This window comes from Ursus arctos, chromosome X (genome assembly GCF_023065955.2).
Source record: "Ursus arctos isolate Adak ecotype North America chromosome X, UrsArc2.0, whole genome shotgun sequence".
In the NCBI taxonomy this organism is placed as follows: Eukaryota; Metazoa; Chordata; class Mammalia; order Carnivora; family Ursidae; genus Ursus; species Ursus arctos.
The window spans coordinates 54,349,873-54,369,051 of NC_079873.1; the positions used below are offsets into that span (position 1 = coordinate 54,349,873).

The 19,179-nt window shown below is 38.2% G+C and overlaps 1 protein-coding gene across 5 annotated transcripts in view; it reads right to left on the bottom strand.

Annotated features, from left to right (window-relative positions):
- Positions 1–19,179, bottom strand: part of OPHN1 (oligophrenin 1) — a 517,756-nt gene that overhangs the window by 343,395 nt on the left and 155,182 nt on the right. For 4 of the 5 annotated variants that reach the window (XM_048213332.2, XM_048213330.2, XM_048213331.2 and 1 more), the window contains exon 3: positions 14,791–14,886. The exons of the other annotated variant lie outside the window; for it this stretch is intronic. In XM_048213332.2, coding sequence (XP_048069289.1) covers positions 14,791–14,886 — 96 coding nt within the window. The remainder of the gene's footprint in view (positions 1–14,790; positions 14,887–19,179) is intronic. 5 annotated transcript variants of the gene reach the window in all.

The window sequence follows — 19,179 nt, forward strand, 5'->3', positions numbered from 1 at the left end:
TGTTTTGAATGTCACAGAGACAACCACATGTTTTGTCAGTTGCATTATTTTTCTTGTAATGAACTCTCACCAGATCTTTCACTTTTGAAAATGATTAGTAGTAAGCCACAGCCATTTAAATCTTTTCCTCATCCATATTTTTTTTTTAGTTTTTTTTTTTAAAATGATTTTTTATTATATTATGTTAGTCACCATACAGTACATCCCTGGTTTCCGATGTAAGGCTCGATGATTCATTAGTTGTGTATAACACCCAGTGCACCATGCAATACGTGCCCTCCTTACTACCCATCACCGGTCTATCCCATTCCCCCACCCCCCTCCCCTCTGACGCATCCATATTTTTTTTATATATTTTAAATTGATGCATCTAAGAAAACACTTGAAATGGGTTATAGGCCAGAGTACTTCACTGTTAACAAGGAAGAATTTTCTCAAAACCCCATGGAAAAGGGCTGTACCATGTACTTCTATGTACATGCTTCTGATGGCACTTTTTAAAGAACTTTGAGATTATACTAGTGAACTGAGTGAGGATTTCAAGAACTCTAATAGGGAATCAGGTGAGCTAATGTAACTGTTAATACACAAACAAATGGAACAAGAATTAATTTCTTAGAAGTAAATAAACTGATGAAGGATGACTGAGGGTTTTGTTCAGAATATTGTTGATGATATAATGTTCCATTTTTGGAAATATAAGGAACCCATTTCTCTTATTTCATAGCTATCTATAAGTCATAACAATTAGTGGATTATGCTTTTATAAAATGAAATGAAACATTTCTAAATGATATCATATTCTCTCTTCCAAAAATCTCTCCATGATTAATAAATTCATATTAAATATTCTTATTTCCAAGAAAATATAATTATTTGTATAGGTTTAATGACAGTCTGACCTCTTTGTTATCAGGACAAGATTGAAAACCCTGGTTATGCAACCAAAGCCTTGCCTGGAATGACATATCTGAAAATGATGTTCATTGAATCAGATATATGTGACCAGATATATTTTTAAGGAGGAAAGGTTGACTTTATAGAGCCAGTGCATACAAAGCCCTCTTGGGGAAACCAGGCTGATACCTGGTTACAGTTTCCAGCCTTATAAGTAGGAAAGTCTCTTCTTGGCAGGCCCAAACACTTTGGGATATTTCTGGGGATCTAGGGAAGAAAGGAATTCACCCAAATTTATAGGTAGTACAGGTGAAAGCTGGTAGATTTAATTCTTAGATTGGCTTCATAGCCTCAAGAGGCTTCTAAAAATCCAATCTGAGATTCTTTCTGAAAACTTCTGGCAAAGCAAACTTAAATAGACCCATATGGCAAATTACCATCTTGGTTGCAACTATATAATTAATTAGGCCAAATCTAATAAGACCAGCCTTATTTTTTTATCAAGAGTAATTTATCTCAAAAAAGAGTAATTTATCTTTGAGATTAACTATGATCAAAAGAGAGAAACTTTGTTTTAATGGATAACGATGCATTGTCTATAGCACACCCTTTTGGATTATCGGTTTTGCCCTGTTTTTTGTCTTTGAGCTAGTTGAGCTTTTGTACCTCTTGTTAATTGTGGGTAATTTATGAGCAAGCAAATTTTATCTTGCCTGGTTGAGATTTCACTGGCTTTCTCCCCTTCTCTGTCAAGAAAAACAAAAAACAAAAAAAAAAGTTTTGGTACCTATCTGTATATCAGACTGGATCCTGCTATCTTGCCCAATTTATAAATAACAAATTTTCAATCCTTTCCATTTCCTTTAATATCTAATTATAATCCTCCAAATTAACAATTCCAATTTCCCCCCCATCTGACTCAGACTCATCAAGAACTAAAACTTGACAGCTCAGTTTCCTATAAGTACTCGAGATTGCCTTACAACTGGCCGTTTCCCCAAGATCTGAAGAAGACCTGTGAAATAAAGCCTGATAACTTGGTATAAACCTCTAAGGGCTCACCACAACAGGAGACCATGCACTGAGCTAGAACTCTCCCTGAAAAAAAACACTGTCTGGATTAAGAAAGTCTGATGAAATGTTCAGTTTATGTATGCCCTTATACGAAAGGTAGCCAAGACTGTGGACAATGTCAACTAGAGCACTGACACCCAGCTCGGGAGCTTCAAGAAACTCCAGGAGTGGTACAGTACAATTGAAAGATTTTCCCCCACTGACCTCTTAGAAACCACTGGAACTTCAGGGTTTAACTCCTGGTTCTTTTCTTTAATATACACTTTGATATTAGTATTTCTCTTTTTCACTTTAGATACCCCTCACCTTTTAAGATGCCTGACACTAAAACAACTGACCTTTGCCACCCCTCTCAAAAAATGATCCAACAAGTTTTATAGAAAAAACATCAAGAAAAATCCTCAAGAGACCAATTCCTTTCTAATGAGGTGGTTTATGACTAGCTGTGAGTTTTCATCAATGAATAATATCTACGTTGATTAAAAGTATGGGGGCTGAGGAGGGGGAATAACAATGTTGAACTTTATCTGAGCTATCTGCTCCCAGAAAGTAGTAATCAGTGGCGGATGAAATTTTCTACCTGCAAGTTTGACCTTAAGTCAATATGCTTGGTCCACAAAGGAGTTTCTTCAAAAATGTTAAGATGACTAGAGTAGAAACGTGATTTGTAGTATGAGATTTTACAACACTGTTTTTTTCTTTCTCTAGGCATAAACAACTTTCTAAAACTTAGTAGGTGCCGCCTTCTGGAAAAGAGGTAACAAAGCCAGGTGCACAAAAGAGGACTATGCTACCAGGGTTCACCCAATGGACACCCCGCTTAGTGATGACAAGAATGAAATTCAGGGTTAAAATATAAGGTTCTTGGCAGAGACATGGTTTCGGGGAGAAATGGATCTCAGGTGTTACCAAGGGGATGGAGACCCAAACGGAGAATGGCAAGAGAGAGAGGTGCGCACAAGGGATCACACAAGGAAAACACTTTTCCAAAGCAATTGGCTGGGAAATCAAGAGAAGCTGAGATTTTTGTGAGATTTTGCAACCAGGGGGGTTCCAAAACTGGAGGTGTAGAGCTCCACAGTATGGCTGGGATAGAGCCCTGAGGGTGCTGCCCTACTGCTAGACAGATGGCAGGCAGGTAACCCAGGGTCAGATGGCATGACCTGAAGATCGCCTAAGACACACTGGAAAAGACTGTTCCTTCTTCTTGAAGTGCATCTGTGACAGGTGGTATTGTCTCTCCAGGAACAATAGAGCCAAGTGGCACCATTTCACTTCCCCGCCCCTAGCACAGGTGCAGACACACCTACTAAAGGCACCTAAGCTAGACATTGGCTATTTAGCCTGCTTTGCTCCAAGTCCCATGCCCCCGTGCTCTGGAAATGACTGCCCTTCTGGGTCAAAACTGCATCAGTCCTGGCATGGCATGACCCTCTCCCGGAAGACCAGTGCAGCTCCCTGCCATGTCAGGTCCCCAAAGTATAAAGTCTTAAAAATCATCTGGCTTGGCTAGGATAGAGCCCAAAGTGTACTGTGCTAGTCCAGGCGGGAAAGCAACATGGAGACAGTGTGAAGACACAATCTGAAAGATACCTGGGACACATGAGGGGAAATTATTCACTCTTTTGGGAGGGCTTCCCTGATAGCAGCAAGCAAGGATTCCACTCGCTAGAGACAAAGGGAAAGGCTGGTGCCATTTCCCTACCCTGCTCCTCAGCATAAACGAACTTCAGTAAACAGCACAACACGAACACTGGCTGCTTAACCCGCTTACACACCAAGTCCCACTCTCCTGCACTCTGCTACTACTGCCTTTCTCAAGAAAGTGTGCCTAAAGACCAGCACAGCATGCTCCTTCCCAAGAAGAAAAGCACACATCTCCAAATGCACCATGTCTACTGACCACTGAGTCTTGCAAAACTTCAGTTCTAGTGCAAATAGAATCAGGTCTCACTTAAAATGCAGAACAGAGCACACCTAGTTAAAATTTGCCACACTCTGGTCAAGGACCAAATACTGCCCACTACAGACAAGGAGAACCACTGTAGAAGACTGATCTAAGGAACAGAGCAGCCAAAACACAACAGCAGAATGCACACAGCACACAACAGACACCTCCTGAAGCACCAGGCCCTGGATGTCATACAACCTCATCTTCATAAAGCCATTACTCTCAAGAGCAGGAAAGATGACAGGATTTCCTAACACAGAAAAAAAGACAGAGACCTAGACAAAATGCCCAGACAGAGGAATTCATCCCAAAAGAAAAAAACAAGAAAACATCATGGCCAGATATCTAATTGAAACAGATATAAGTAATATGCCTGCTGTAGAATTTAAAACAACAGTCATAAGGATACTCACTAGGCTTCAGTAAAAGCATGGAAGACATCAGCAAGACCGTTACCACAGAGATAAAAGAGCTAAAAAACAATCAGGTCTAAATAAAAAATGAATATCTGAGATTTGAAACTGACTAGACCATGAGGATGGAAACACCAAAGGAATGAATAAGTGGTACAGAAAATAAAATAATGAAGCTGAACAAAATAGAGAAAGAAGAATGATGGATCATGAGAACAGAATTAGGGAACTAAGTGACTCCATCAAATATAATAACATTCATATCATAGGAGTCCCACAAGAAGCACAGAGAGAAAAGGGGCAGAAAATTTATTTGAGGAAATAACAGCTGAAAACTTCTCTTATCTGGAGAAGGAAACAGACATCCAAATCCAGGAGGCACACAGAACCGCCATCAAAATCAACAAAAGCAGGCCAACACCAAGATATATTATAGTTAAATTTGCAAAATAAAAAAAACGCAAAATATAGTGATGAAGGAAAATTCCTAAATGCAGCAAGAGAAAGGAAGTCCCTAACTTACAGGGGAGGACTATTAGGTTAGCAGTAGATCTCTCCACAGAAACTCGGTAAGACAGAACAGAGTGACATGATACATTCAATGTGCTGAATGGAAAAAATCTGTGGCCAAGAATACTCTATCCAGTAGCAAGTCTATCATTCAGTATAGAAGGAGAGATAAAGAATTTCCCAAACAAAAACTAAAGGAGTGCATGACCACTAAACCAGCCCTGCAAAAAAATATTAAAGGGCACGTGTTGTGATGAGCACTGGGTGTTATATGCAATTACTGAATCGTTGAACACTATATCAAAAACTAATGATGTACTGCATGCTGGCTAACTGAACATAATAAAAAAATATTAAAGGGGACTCTTTGAGTAGGAAGGAAAGACGAAAAGCAGCAAAGACTAGAGAGGATCACAGAAAATCTTCAGAAACAACAAAACAAATAATAAAATAGCACTAAGTATCTTCAATAATTACTCTGAATGTAAATAGACTACACTATACGGTTAACTAATCTTTGACAAAGTGGGGGAGAATATCCAGTGGAAAAAAAGACAGTATCTTCAACAAATGGTGTTGGGAAACCTGGACAGCACCATGCAAAAGAATGAAACTGGACCACTTTCTTACACCATACACAAAAATAAATTCAAATTGGGAGAAAGACCTAAATGTGAAACAGAAAATCATTACAATTCTAAAGGAGAACACAGGCAACAAGCCCTTTGACATCAGCCATAGCAACTTCTTACTAGATATGTCTCCTGAGACAAGAGAACAAAAGCAAAAATAAACTATTGGGACCTCATCAGGATAAAACGCTTCTGCACAGCAAAGGAAACCATCAATAAAACTAAAAGGCAACCTTCAGAATGGGATAAGATATTTGCAAATGACATATCTGATAAATGGTTAAAAACAAATAATCCAGTTATAAATTGGGCAGAAGACATGAATAGACATTTTTCCAAAGAAGCCATACAGATGGCCAACAGACACATGAAAAGATGTTCAACATCACTCAGCATCAGGGAAATACAAATCAAAACCACAGTGGGATACCACCTCACACCTTTCAGAATGTCTAAAATTAACAACACAAGAAACAACAGATGTTGGCAAGGATGCAGAGAAAGGGGAACCCTCTTACACTGCTGGTGGGAATGCAAACTGATGCAGCCACTCTGACAACAGTATGGAGATTCATGTAAATGTTAAAAATAGAAGTACCCAATGATCCAGCAATTGCACTACTAGGTATATACACTAAGATGAAAAAAATACTAATTCGAAGGGATACACACACCTTGATGTTTATAGCAGCATTATCAACAATAGTCAAATTATGGAAAGAAGCCAAATGTCCACTGACTGATGAAGAAGATGAATGGATAAAGAAGATGTGAGAATATATATATATATATAAAATATTGTGTACATTGTGTATATATGTATATATAGATAGATACATGTGGTGTATATTGTGCATATATATGTATACACCATATGTATTTATCTATATCTATACACACACACACATAGACACACTCACTCACACAAAATGGAATATTACTTGGCCCTAAAAAGAATGAAATCTTGACATTTGCAATGATGTGGACGGAGCTAGAGTGTGTTATGCTAAGCGAAATAAGTCAGATAGAAAAAGACAAACACCATATGATTTCACTCATATGTGGAATTTGAGAAACAAAAGAGATAAACATAGAGAAAAAAGAGAGAGGCAAATCAGAAAACAGACTCTTAACTATAGAGAAGAAACTGAGGATTGCTGGAGGGGAGGTGGGTGGTGGGGGATGGGTTAAATGGGTGATGGATATTACGGAGGGCACTTGTGATTAGCACTGGGTGTTATATGTAAGTGATGAAGCACTAAATTCTATACCTGAAACTAATATTACACTGCATGTTAACTGGAATTTAAATACAAACTTGAAAAAAAATATATATATATGGCTCTCCAGTGAGGTCCACCAGAGTTTTTTAGATCAAGTCAAAACTTTTGGGACTCTGCCTAGGTCTCCTTCCTGATCTTTCCCCATCTGTGTATTATTCCCCCATAAACTTCAGGATACAATCCCAAATATTTCATGAGGCATTCCAGGCCCCTCACTGTCTAACCCAGGCATCAACATCATGAACCCATGCACTGTATTTGGACAACAGGTATGTTTTGCTTGGTTTGCATAGTGTTTTTAATTTGACTTAACTGTTAACACTTAATACTATGCAAAAAATACCTGGGTATCATTTTCTGGAAAAAAAATAAGAGATTCTGGCAACATAGGCCCACATTTTTAGATGACAACAATCACTGGAGCCCATTCAAGGATGCTGGTCTTAGATGGAGCATGTCTTTTTCTGTTTGTCACAAGCCCTACCTCTCATTACCAAGTCAGAGAGACAGAATATCAATTGCCATCCTATATCCAGTCTGCTATGCTCATTTTCATCACCTGCCAAGACTCTAACTTAGCCTTTACACAACCTCTCAGGTCTTAATCTCTGACTCTTTTTCCAGTCACATTCAGTGACTTACAGTTTCAAGAAAGATATAATCTTACTCCCCTCAAATCTGCTTTTGTATATTTGTTTTCTCTGTTGTCTTTTCTTAATTCTCATTCATCCTTTAGAAATTCAACTCAGATCAGGACCAGGACAGGAGAGAGGCGAGTGAGGCACTTAGGGTGCAAAGTTTAGGAGACACTGACACTCTGGTGCTCACCTGCACTTTGCATGAACCTGAGAATAAGTGCTTTCTTTCTCTTTTTTTTGTTACTATTCTCCCTTTTCTTCTTTTATGTCAGCAAATCACATCTCTCTCTTTCTCTCTCTCTCTTTTTTGGCTTTTTATGCTTTTATTTAAATTCCAGTTAGTTAACATACAGTGTAATATTAGTTTCAGGTGTACAATATAGTGATTCAACACTTCCATATATCACCTGGTGCTCATCACAAGTACACTCCTTAATCCTCATCACCTACTTATTTATTTATTTATTTATTTGTTTGTTTGTTTATTTATTTTATAATAATTTTTTATTATATTATGTTATTTACCATACAGTACATCCCTAGTTTTTGATGTAAAGTTCCATGATTCATTATTTGCGTATAACACCCAGTGCACCATGCAATATGTGCCCTCCTTAATACCCATCACCAGCTTATCCCATTCCCCTGCCCTCCTCCCCTCTGAAGCCCTCAGTTTGTTTCCCAGAATCCATAGTCTCTCATGCTTCATTCCCCCTTCTCTTTACCCCCCCTTTCTTCTTCCCTTTCTTCTCCTACTGATTGGTAGAAGAATAAGTGCTTTCTTAAATTTCAGCCCTAGCATCCTCACTTGCCTCACCCTAGCCCTGCATCTAACTTCGATATCATTTCTCTGAGAAGTCTTCCTTGTTTATTCTCCCCATCTCTCTCTCTCTCTCTCTCTCTCTCTCTCTCTCTCACACACACACACACACACACACACACACACACAAACACACCAGTGTGGAATAGGAGCTACTGTGTGCCTACCTCTATCATAGTACTTATATTGTCTTGCAATTGTCTGTATACTCATCTTCCTCCTTTAATAGACTAAGATTCTCGAGGGCAGGGAGATTCATTGTGTTTCTGAATCCCGGCTATGGCACTTAGTGGACACTTTCTACTTATTTACTAATGAACAAATACATAGCAGGGTTCCTCAGAAAAGAGCAAGGAGGTTCTCTGAAGCCAATGTGGGAAGCACCCATCTTTCTTCTTGCTGGTACTGCAGTGATATAGGAAGTTATTTGCCTATACTTCTTCCTAAAACTTACCTGAATGGAAGCTCCATGAGGGCAGGACACATAGCAGGTGCTCAATAAAAATTAGTTGAATAAATCAGTTGGACTTTAGGAGACCTTGGTACCAGTAATAAATCTGGCACTACCTTCAACAATCACTAGCCCAACTCTCGACATCAGTTTCCTTAACTGTAGAATTGGCAGGAGTGGTGGTGGGGAAGTTGGTAAACCAGCTTAGTATATTCTCATTTTCTCCCTCCTTCCCTCTCTTGCTCTGTGTGTGGGGGGGGGGGGGCATAAGACCGTGTGTGCCTGTCTCTGTCACTGTCTCTCTGCCTCTCTCTCATCAGTTTATGTAAAGTGCTTGAAACAAGACCTGGTACTTGGTAAGCACTCTGAAAGTATCAGCTTATTTTTTAATCTGGAAATTCAACTTTTTCTTTTTTTCTTTTTTTTAATGATTTTTTATTATATTATGTTAGTCACCATACAGTACATCCCCGGTTTCCGATGTAAAGTTCGATGATTCATTAGTTGCGTATAACACCCAGTGCACCATGCAATACGTGCCCTCCTTACTACCCATCACCAGCCTATCCCATTCCCCCACCCCCCTCCCCTCTGAGGCCCTCAGTTTGTTTCTCATAGTCCATAGTCTCTCATGTTTCATTCCCCCTTCTTTAAGGTTCCTAGAATACTAACATTTTATTTTACATTTTCTTTTGCAGTTATTCAGGAAGTATAATTTCAAACTGAAATTTTCCAAAACTTAGGTTCCACCACCTTCCTCGTAACAACTATGAGATACTTAGCACCAATCATAAGTCAGACACCGAGCCTAATGATTTACATATACTCTCTGGTATATGTATTTATCTGATTTACTCCTCACAGTCTTGTGAAATAGATTATACTTCCTGCTTTATAGATGAGGAAAACAGAGGCCCAACAAGCTTAGGTAATGTTGCTAAGATCCCATAGCTAATAAATATGAAGTATACACAAAACTACCTAAACACCTGAGATTTCCTTTGGTTACTGAGCTAGAGGTAGAGAGAAAGCCAGGCAATGTTAATCGAAGGCATAGATGTCTTGCTCTAGAGCAGGGACAAATGTCATCATCAGGGCAGTGAGACTTCCTCCCACTTGTCCCTATTATACAATACTCAAGTTAGTTACTAGCATTGATGATCAAGGGAAGGAACTTTTCAGAGAAGCCTCAGGTTTTGCTTCACATCCTCTAGGAATCACTACCATCTCTGTTAGACAACTGGTATCTACAAGGGGGTATTGAGTCACATTTTGCAGCCATCACGAAAAATGCATTATGAAAAGAATCGCAAGGCACTCTTCACATATAATGTGAATTCTAAATCTCAACCCAAAATTCCATCATAACTGTACTTTCACCAATTTGTCCAGTTAAACAGAAGATCTACCTACTCTGGGCCAGTAGTGTTGGCAACTGGAGGGCATGGCACACTCTCAGCTTCCAAAGCAACTGTTCTTTCCCAACAATGCCCTCCCAGTAGGGTCTCTAATATTTCTTCTCAAAGCCTCCAAAGAGCCTCACCTTAAACTGTTGGAGCACTGGTTGTTCTTTTCACTACCACCAAAAATCCCAGCTCTCAAAATGACATATTCAACAAGGACAATGACTAGGACAGGCTAATTAAAATCTCAAAATTATTTTTCAGTCCCCATCAATAAAGGTCAATTCATGAGGTATCATCCCTAAAGGCAATGATCAGATAAGAACTATGAGTTTCAGGAGTTGGTAGGCAAATGGTAACTGAGTTAAAGTGTTGTTGTAAATCATACATTAAAAAGCAAATGTGTCGCAGCTAGCAGCTTACATGGAGCTCACAAACACCCACAAGAATGACGGGGGGGGGGGTCATTTTTATTTTTGTTTATAAGCCATCATGCTCAAACTCAACACACCTTTTTCCTAAATGGCACTGGCTGACATTTATGGTAAGGTAGGTGATGTACCCTGAGTAGGCCCACCCCTATAGCTCCTTGGGCATTGGTCTCGCCCTTTCAAATCTAGGGGAAGGCCCCAGGGCCTCTGCACTCTAGGCATGTGATGGAAGTGGCAGCCCTGATGATCTCAGGATTGGCTTGAGTCCTTCTTTTGTCTTTGAAAAATAGTGCATGTTCATAAACCAAATAGCTATATGGTCTGGTCTTATAGGGTCTAAGAAGTCAAACAGTATTCCTTCATTTTGTCCTATTTTTTGTTTCCTATAGTCCAAGATGGTACTGTTTCTGCTCATACAATCCCATCTCTATTCCTGGCTTCCATTGCAATAGTTGATTACTTCCATGGTTCACACCCACATTGATCTCCTTATGCAATGGTCAGTCCACCACACCCTTCGTGTTCTCTTTCAAACAGGCTGTCATTTTTTGTAATATGGATAGGCAGAGAAACATCTGCATTTTGAAGTTCTGGTTCCATTTTTCTTCATAATTCCATCTTCAGTTCATTTTTCTCCTCTCAGTTTTTAGTAGAGACAGGGGGAACCAAGCCATTCTTTTAACACTTTACTTAGAAATTTCCTCAGCCAAATATTCAATTTTTTCAGTCAGAAAACACTACCTTCCACAAAACACTGGAATACACACACAATTCAACCAAGTTCTTTGCCTATTTTTTAACGAGGATCACTTTTCTCCATTGTCTAATAACATGTTCTTCATGGAAACTTTCTCCAGGGCTTGCCTTTTTTCTTTCTGAGCTCTCACCACAACTGCCTTTAAAATTCCATTCATGGCAATCTAGGCTTTTCCTAGCATGCACCTCCAAACTTTTGCAGCTTCTTCCCGTTACTCAGTTCCAAAGCTACCTCCACATTTTTAGGTATTTGGTACAGCAGCACCCCGACTTCTCAGTACTGATTTCTTTCTGTCTTACTAAGTTTAGGATGCTGTAACAAAATACTATAGACTGGGCAGCTTATAAACAACAGAAATTTATTTCTCACAGTTCTGGAGGCTGGAGGTCTGAGATTAGGGTGTCAGCATATTTAGGTTCTGGTGAGAGTCCTTTTCAAGGTTGCAGACTGACAACTTCTTGTGTATCCTTACATGATGGAAGGAGGGTAAAAGAGCCTTCTGGTATCTCTTTTATGAGGGCACTAATCCCATTCATGAGGGGTTCCACCATCATGACCTAATTAGCTCACAAAGACTCCAGCTTTTAGCACCATCATATCAGGGGTTAGAATTTCAACATATGAATTTTGGGAAGGACACAGAAACATTCAGTCCACTGCAGAGTACAAAGAAATCAAATCTTATATTAACAATGATTAAACAGTTAACATGTATTGAGGTACTGTGTACACTTGGCATTGATCATCTCATCCCTATTTCAAAGGTGAGAAAAATTAACACTCAGAAAGGGAAAGTCACCTTCCCAGGTTACACAGATAATAAGTTCCAAAGCTAGAGTTCAAATCTGGGCTGACTCTAGAGCCCATGATATTAAGTTTTAAATAATTCATGCCCTTAGACAAAAATAGATTTGCAAATTAAAATGAAGTATTTTGTTCGGGATCACGTTGAAAGTATAGATTGCTCTGGGTAGCATAGATATTTTAACTATGTTTATTCTTCTGATCCATGAGCATGGAATGTCTTTCCATCTTTTTGTGTCTTCATCAATGTCTTTCATCAGCGTTCTGTAGTTTCTAGAGTATAGATCCTTTACCTCTTTGGTTAGGTTTATACCAAGGTATCTTATGTTTTTTGGTGCTATTGTAAATGGAATTGATTCCCTAATTTCTCCTTCTTCAGTCTCATTGTTAGTGTATAGAAATGCAACTGATACCTGTGCATTGATTTTGTATCCTGCCACATTACTGAATTGGGGTATTTACCCCAATGACACAGATGCAGTGAAAACAAGGGGGCACATGCATCCCAATGTTCATAGCAGCAATGTCCACAGTGGCCAAATGGTGGAAGGAGCTGAGATGCCCTTCAACAGACAAATGGATAAAGAAGATGTGGTCCATGTATACAATGGAATATTACTCAGCCATCAGAAAGGATGATTACCCAACATTTGCATCAACATGGACAGAACTGGAGGAGATTATGCTAAGTGAAATAAGTCAGGCAGAGAAAGGCAATTATATGGATTCACTTATTTGTAGAACATAAGGAATAGCAGGGAGATCATTAAGAGAAGGAAGGGAAAAATGAAGGGGGGGGAAGAAAGGGGGAGATGAACCATGAGAGACTATGGACTCCACGAAACAAACTGAGGGTTTCAGAGGGGAGGGGGGTGGGGGGATGGGTTAGCCCAGTGATGGGTATTAAGGAGGGCACGTATTGCATGCAACACTGGGTGTTATACGCAAACAATGAATCATGGAACACTATGTCAAAAACTAAGGATGTACTGTATGGTGACTAACATAACATAATAAAAAATTAAAAAAATTAAAATAAAATAAAATGAAGTGAAGTGAATAAATAATCTAAATTCAAATGTGTGCCTCATTAGTTACACCACCACATTTACCAAAACAGTCATCAATCTTAGTCTCATAAAAGTACTCATTGAAGTGTTATTTACAATAGTGAAAAATTGGAAATAAGCTAAGTAGTTGAATATTATATAAAGTATGGCTCCTATAATAAAGAGATCTAAATGCAGCCATTATTCATTCATTCAGCAAACATGTATTGAGCATCTACTATATGCTAGGCACTCCTCTACATGCTGGGGAAGTAGCAGTGAAAAAAAACAATGTCCTTGCCCCACCATGAAGTTTACAAAGAATTTTAAATGCTATCAGAAGATGATTATGATAAAATGTTAGGTTAAAAAGATAAAATTTTGTATTTAGTATGAACTAATTGCATATACATAAAAGAGATACATGTACAAAAGAGAGCTAAAATATAATATGCCAATACCATCCAATACATCGTGTCTGTGCTGGAATATCTTACTATCATAGGTAATTTATAGTTTTATATTATTATTCATATTTACTACAATGATCATAAATAATAATAATACATTTTTATATTTTAACACTGGGGTTCATAAACACAACTGTGTAACTAACTTGTTTCAGTGACACTAAATCATTTGCAATAGTTCTGTGGTTCAATGTTCTTGTCTAGCAAATGCTTTACACTAACTCTTTAATTCACTGGTTACCAGACTTTTTCTTAAATGACCAGAACAAATATTTTAGGCTTTGAAAGCCATCTAGTCTCTGCCACTTCTATTCAGTGTTGTTGTCCTACCACAAAAGTATCCTTAGACAATATTTAAATGAATAAATGTGGCTGTGTTCCAACAAAACTCTATTTACCAAAAAAAAGTGGCAGGCAAGATTTGGCCCAAGGGCCATAGTTTGCTGACACTACTTTAACTTCATAATAACTAACACAAACACAAATTTCTTTAACTTCCACTGTTCAATCTCTTCCTGGTAACATTCTTTATATTAATATTAACCACATATTATAGATGACAAGACTAAGGCTCAACAAATGGAAGTATCTGTCCAAGATCACACAGCTCACAGAGTGAGTTGTTAAATTCAATTTCCAAGAGAGATGTCAAATGTCCTGTTGTCTGAAAAGCTGGACATAAATAAATGCTACTTTTAAACATTCTAGAGGAGTTTATTCCTTAGAGGACTGTTATTCTAAATCATTTTGGATTTTTTTTTTAAATCACTCTTTAATTTATCCTTTAAAAATATCTATTTTCATGTATTAGATTCTTGAAAGAAAAAGTCCCCTGACGATTGACTGAGTCAAAGGCCTCAGTGGAGGTTTAAGGGATATCTTTTTATTGCTTTTGTGTGAGAGGGGAATGGGACTGGGAGACAGTGTTTCTTTTTTTTTTAATAATATTTTTTTATTATATTATGTTAGTCACCATACAGTACATCCCTAGTTTTTTATGTAAAGTTCCATGATTCATTACTTGCGTATAACACCCAGTGCACCATGCAATACGTTTCTTTATCCTTCGTAAGCAGCCTCCCATGAGCTTGGCACCAGACGACAGAGGATGAAGATGCCCAGGTTCCCTGTATCCAGAAACCTAGGAGACTGCATGGTCTCAGAACTGCCTCAAGAGGCACAAGGCCACATGCAGCTGAAGACTTACCGATGTTAATCTCATCATCAGTCAAAGTGTCTCCAATAAAATCAAACTGAAAGGACTGAAGTGTCTGAGAAAATTTCTGAACAGCTGAAGAATAATCTGCAAAGTAAGAGAAACAGAAGAAATGGTAAAGACTGATGTACTTTAACTGATTTACTCATTTCTGAAGAAATGAAGTGAAGTCCTTTTAAGTTATGGAACATGTTTTAATCTCAATTCCTGTCCTCTCTGACTTCTTCTACCCAAAGCCTGTAAGACTTAAAACTACTTAGTTTTACTCCTAAAAGAGTATCTTTAAGCATTAATTGAGCACCAATTATGGGCAATGGACTAAATGCTTTCTCACCTCTCACCAAACAAATACCCATAATCATTCTACAAAGGAAAAGAAAAAAAAAACAGCTGAATTTTAGAGTTGTGGTACTCAAGGTCCCTGAGCTAGCCAGCCGTGTCAAAAGTAGAAGCCAGATGGTCTGTCTATCTCTCCAGGGCCTTTTCCATGGCAACACAGGCACAACTTGGATATTTTACATATTAACCATATGGCAGCCTGGGTTAGGATACTATCTGGCAGGAGAACAAATTTAACTTGTTCACACAGTATTCCTCAAGGGACCTGAACTAGGGAGGCAATTAATGAAAGACTTCAGGATGGTATGGCCAGACAAATGCTTTTATTTTTGGAGAATAATTTTGAACTTTATTATATAAATGTCCAATGAAGGTATAAAACTAAATTACATTTTGTTAGCCTTTTGACAAATTATCTTTAGTGAAATTTTTAAAATATGACCTTCACCAAGAAGTCCAGCCAAACTCTCCAGCCTTGCTACTCTGAGTGGCTCTCAGAGCAGAATTATCATCACCTGGGAGCTTTATGGAAATACATATTCCCAAGTCAAACCCCAGACTTACTGAATCAGAAACTGCATTTTCATATAATCCCTAGGGGCTTCATATGCCCTTTAAAGTTTAAGGGGCACTGCTCTCACTAACTAAAGTAATTCATTAGACCATATCCTAAGAAAGCTCGAACTTTTGGTTATTTTTGGCTCCCTTTTCCTATTTCTTCTTTAACTCCAAAGTTTCATCATCTTCCACCTTCTCAGCTATCAGATACATAGGCTTATGAGAATTTTTGCTCTCAGACTAACAGAAAGGGAGACAATGCAAACAACAGCATCTATTCCTTTCAATAAAAAGCTAACATGGTTAAGCACAAACACAATAAAACATGTCCAGACATTTGGCCAGAGCAGATTAACCTGCCTAGAATTTTATTGCCATCTTGTCTACATCCCATTTTCAGAAGACCTTATTTTCAGTATTTAGAGATTTGACCCTTTGAACACATCATTGGCAAGGAGGAGGTGGGGAGAAGAGGAGGAGAAGCAGGAGAGGGAGGAGAAGAAGGAGGAGAAGTAGGAGAAGGAGAGGAGTGCCTGGGTGGCTCAGTCGGTTAAGCGTCTTACTTATGATTTCGCCTCAGGTCATGATCTCATCGGTAGTGGGACTGAGCCTGTGTCAGGCTCCACACTCAGTGTGGAGTCTGCTTCAGAATCTCTCTCTCCCTTGCCCTCTGCCCCTCCCCCCACTTGTTCTCTCTCTCAAATAAATAAATAAATCTTTAAAAAAGGAAGAAGAAGAAAGGTTTTACAAAGAGTAGGGACTGCAGACCAGGTTACCATGCCTTCTCAAATTTCCATACTCTGGAGTAACATTTTCTACTTCAAATCTGGTCCACATAAATGTAAAAGGAGCATGCGCACCCTGTTTTCCATATTTCATCAGCAAAGAGAACACAAAACTGGCTCCACGGCTGGAAAACAATCACTTTTCTCTGGCCACTTTGGCCAGCAGCAGAAAAGGACAAGTCCAGAATTCCCCCATGTGCTTTCTGTGTCACTCAGGGAAATTAAGTAAGAATATTCATTATATTGCCCTTTCACAAATACCTGGATTCCTTCAGTTTTTTCTTGATACAAACAAGGTACAGTTAATAATAAGTGCTCTTTTACAATTATCTGAATATTTGAGAAACCACAAATATTATGATTTTTTTTACATTCATACTATTTTGTAAGTAAAAGCATGGGGTAAGAAAGGAGATGCATTCATTCCCATTTTCATTATTTGTACCAACTTCTCTTCTCTAGACATCTAGCCTGATTAAAAACACTACTTTATATTTGCACAGAGCTTGAAAAAGTTTATGAAGGACTTTCCATAAGCACTCTCACTTACTCCTCTTGAAAACACAAAGGTAGGTACTATACTTACCTTATAAACAAACAAATAAAAAATGAGACTATGCAGACAAATCACATTCGCAAATATAAACAAGCACAAATTGACAGCTCTTCATTGAAAGAAAGTCTCATATATTTGACCTCTGTACTAAGAAAAGTACCAGAAATGAGTCATGTATTTCAGAGAAATGAGTTGGGTAACTTTTGGACTTCAAAGAATCAATAGATAACCTAGAAATGCTTGTTAGGTATGGGGCATTTATTTCCTTATTAAAATAAAACTTACTACATCACTCTAGACCATGTAAAATCATTATTCTATCTTTCCCAATACTTCTGCATCCTTGTCCACCAAGCCTCTGTCTCATAATTGTTCAAGCTATCTTTGAGGGTTCTCTCTATACCACCTTCTGATTCACATGTCTTCTATAATGTCTTTCCCACACTCATTCTAGAATGTAGCTGGATAGTGTTTTTTAGGCAACTGAAGCTTTCTGGGAATAAGGTAGAATAAAACAGAATTAATTAGTCAGGCAATTAATGTTGTATAGAAAAGAATTTACTTATTATCACTATTTTCTTCTATGGAATCATATAGAACATACTCATATCTAAATTACTTTAGTCTGCACAATATCTTAGAAATTCATTTATCTGTAATTCATTATTTTTGTTGCTGAGTAGATTCCACTGTATAAATATACCATAATTCATTCATTCACTTATTTATGGACATTGTGCTGTTTCTAGTTTTTCACTATTGTGAAGAACGTTACTTTAAACATTCATGTAGAAATCTTTCTAGGACATATATTTTCATTTATCCTGAGTAAATACATAAGGGTCCAACAAAACGGCTATAGGATTGGTTGGTAAGTGTATCTTAAAACATTAAAAAAAGGGTCAAATTGTTGTTCCAAAGTCATTGTACTACTTTGTATTCCTATCAATAATATATGAAAATTTCAGTTGATCCACATATCTTCCAACATCTGGTAACTTACTTTAAAATCTTTTTAGTAAAGTATTCCTGACATACAATGTCATATTAGTTTCAAGTGTACAACATAGTGATTCAGCAACTCTATACAACATTATGCTACGCTCACCACAAGTGTAACTACCGTCTGTTACCATACAATTCTATTAAAATGCCACTGACAATATTCCCTATGCCGTACATTTCATCCCGGTGATTTACTCATTCCATAGCTACAAGTCTGTACCTATTGCTCTCCTTCACTCATTTTGCCCATTCCCCCACTCACTCTAAGTGATGAGAGCCATAAAATTCTTTTGTTAGGCTAATGGCATGATTTTTGGACCACATCTAAAAACAGGGACTGGTTGCCAGAAGAACTAACCATGTAATTAGAACATTGGAACTCTCATCCTCACTCTTCTGACCTCTGGGGAGGAGAAAGAGACTAGAGGTTGAATCAACCACCAATGGTCAATGATTTAATCAATCATCCCTATGTAATGAAGCCTCCATAAAAACCCAAAAGGAACTTCCATGTTAGTAAATATGTAGAGAAGTGGGGAAAATGGTACGCTCAGAAAGGGCATGGAAGCTCCACACCCTTTTCCCATAATATGCCCTATACATACCTTCTATGAGGCTGTTCTTATGTTATATCCTTTCATAGTAAACCTGTAATCTAGTAAGTAAAATATTTCTTTGAGTTCTGTGAGCCATTCTAGCAAATGAATCAAACCTAAGAAGGGCATTGTGGGAACCTTTAGTTTATAGCCAGTTGGTCAGAAGCACTGGACTTGTGACAGACATCTGAAAGCAGTAGTGCAGTCTTGTACAACTGAACCCTTGACCTGCAGAATCTGGTTTCCAGGGAGATGGTGTCATAATTGAGTTGAATGGTAGGACATTAAGCTGGTCTTCAGAGAATTGCTTGTTACTGTGGGGAATCCACTCCCAAAAATACGTTGGAATTGGGTCCAGGAACCCAAAATGCTTCATAAAAAAATTAGAGAATGGCAACTTGGAGAATGACATGTGCACAGGACCTATGCAAAGCTACAACCTATCCCTAAGAATCTAGAATGACGTGCACATGTGAAGGAATGTGTGCACACCCCAGGCTATGTCTATGTTCATGAAAAATTTGAGATGGCCCTAATCTCT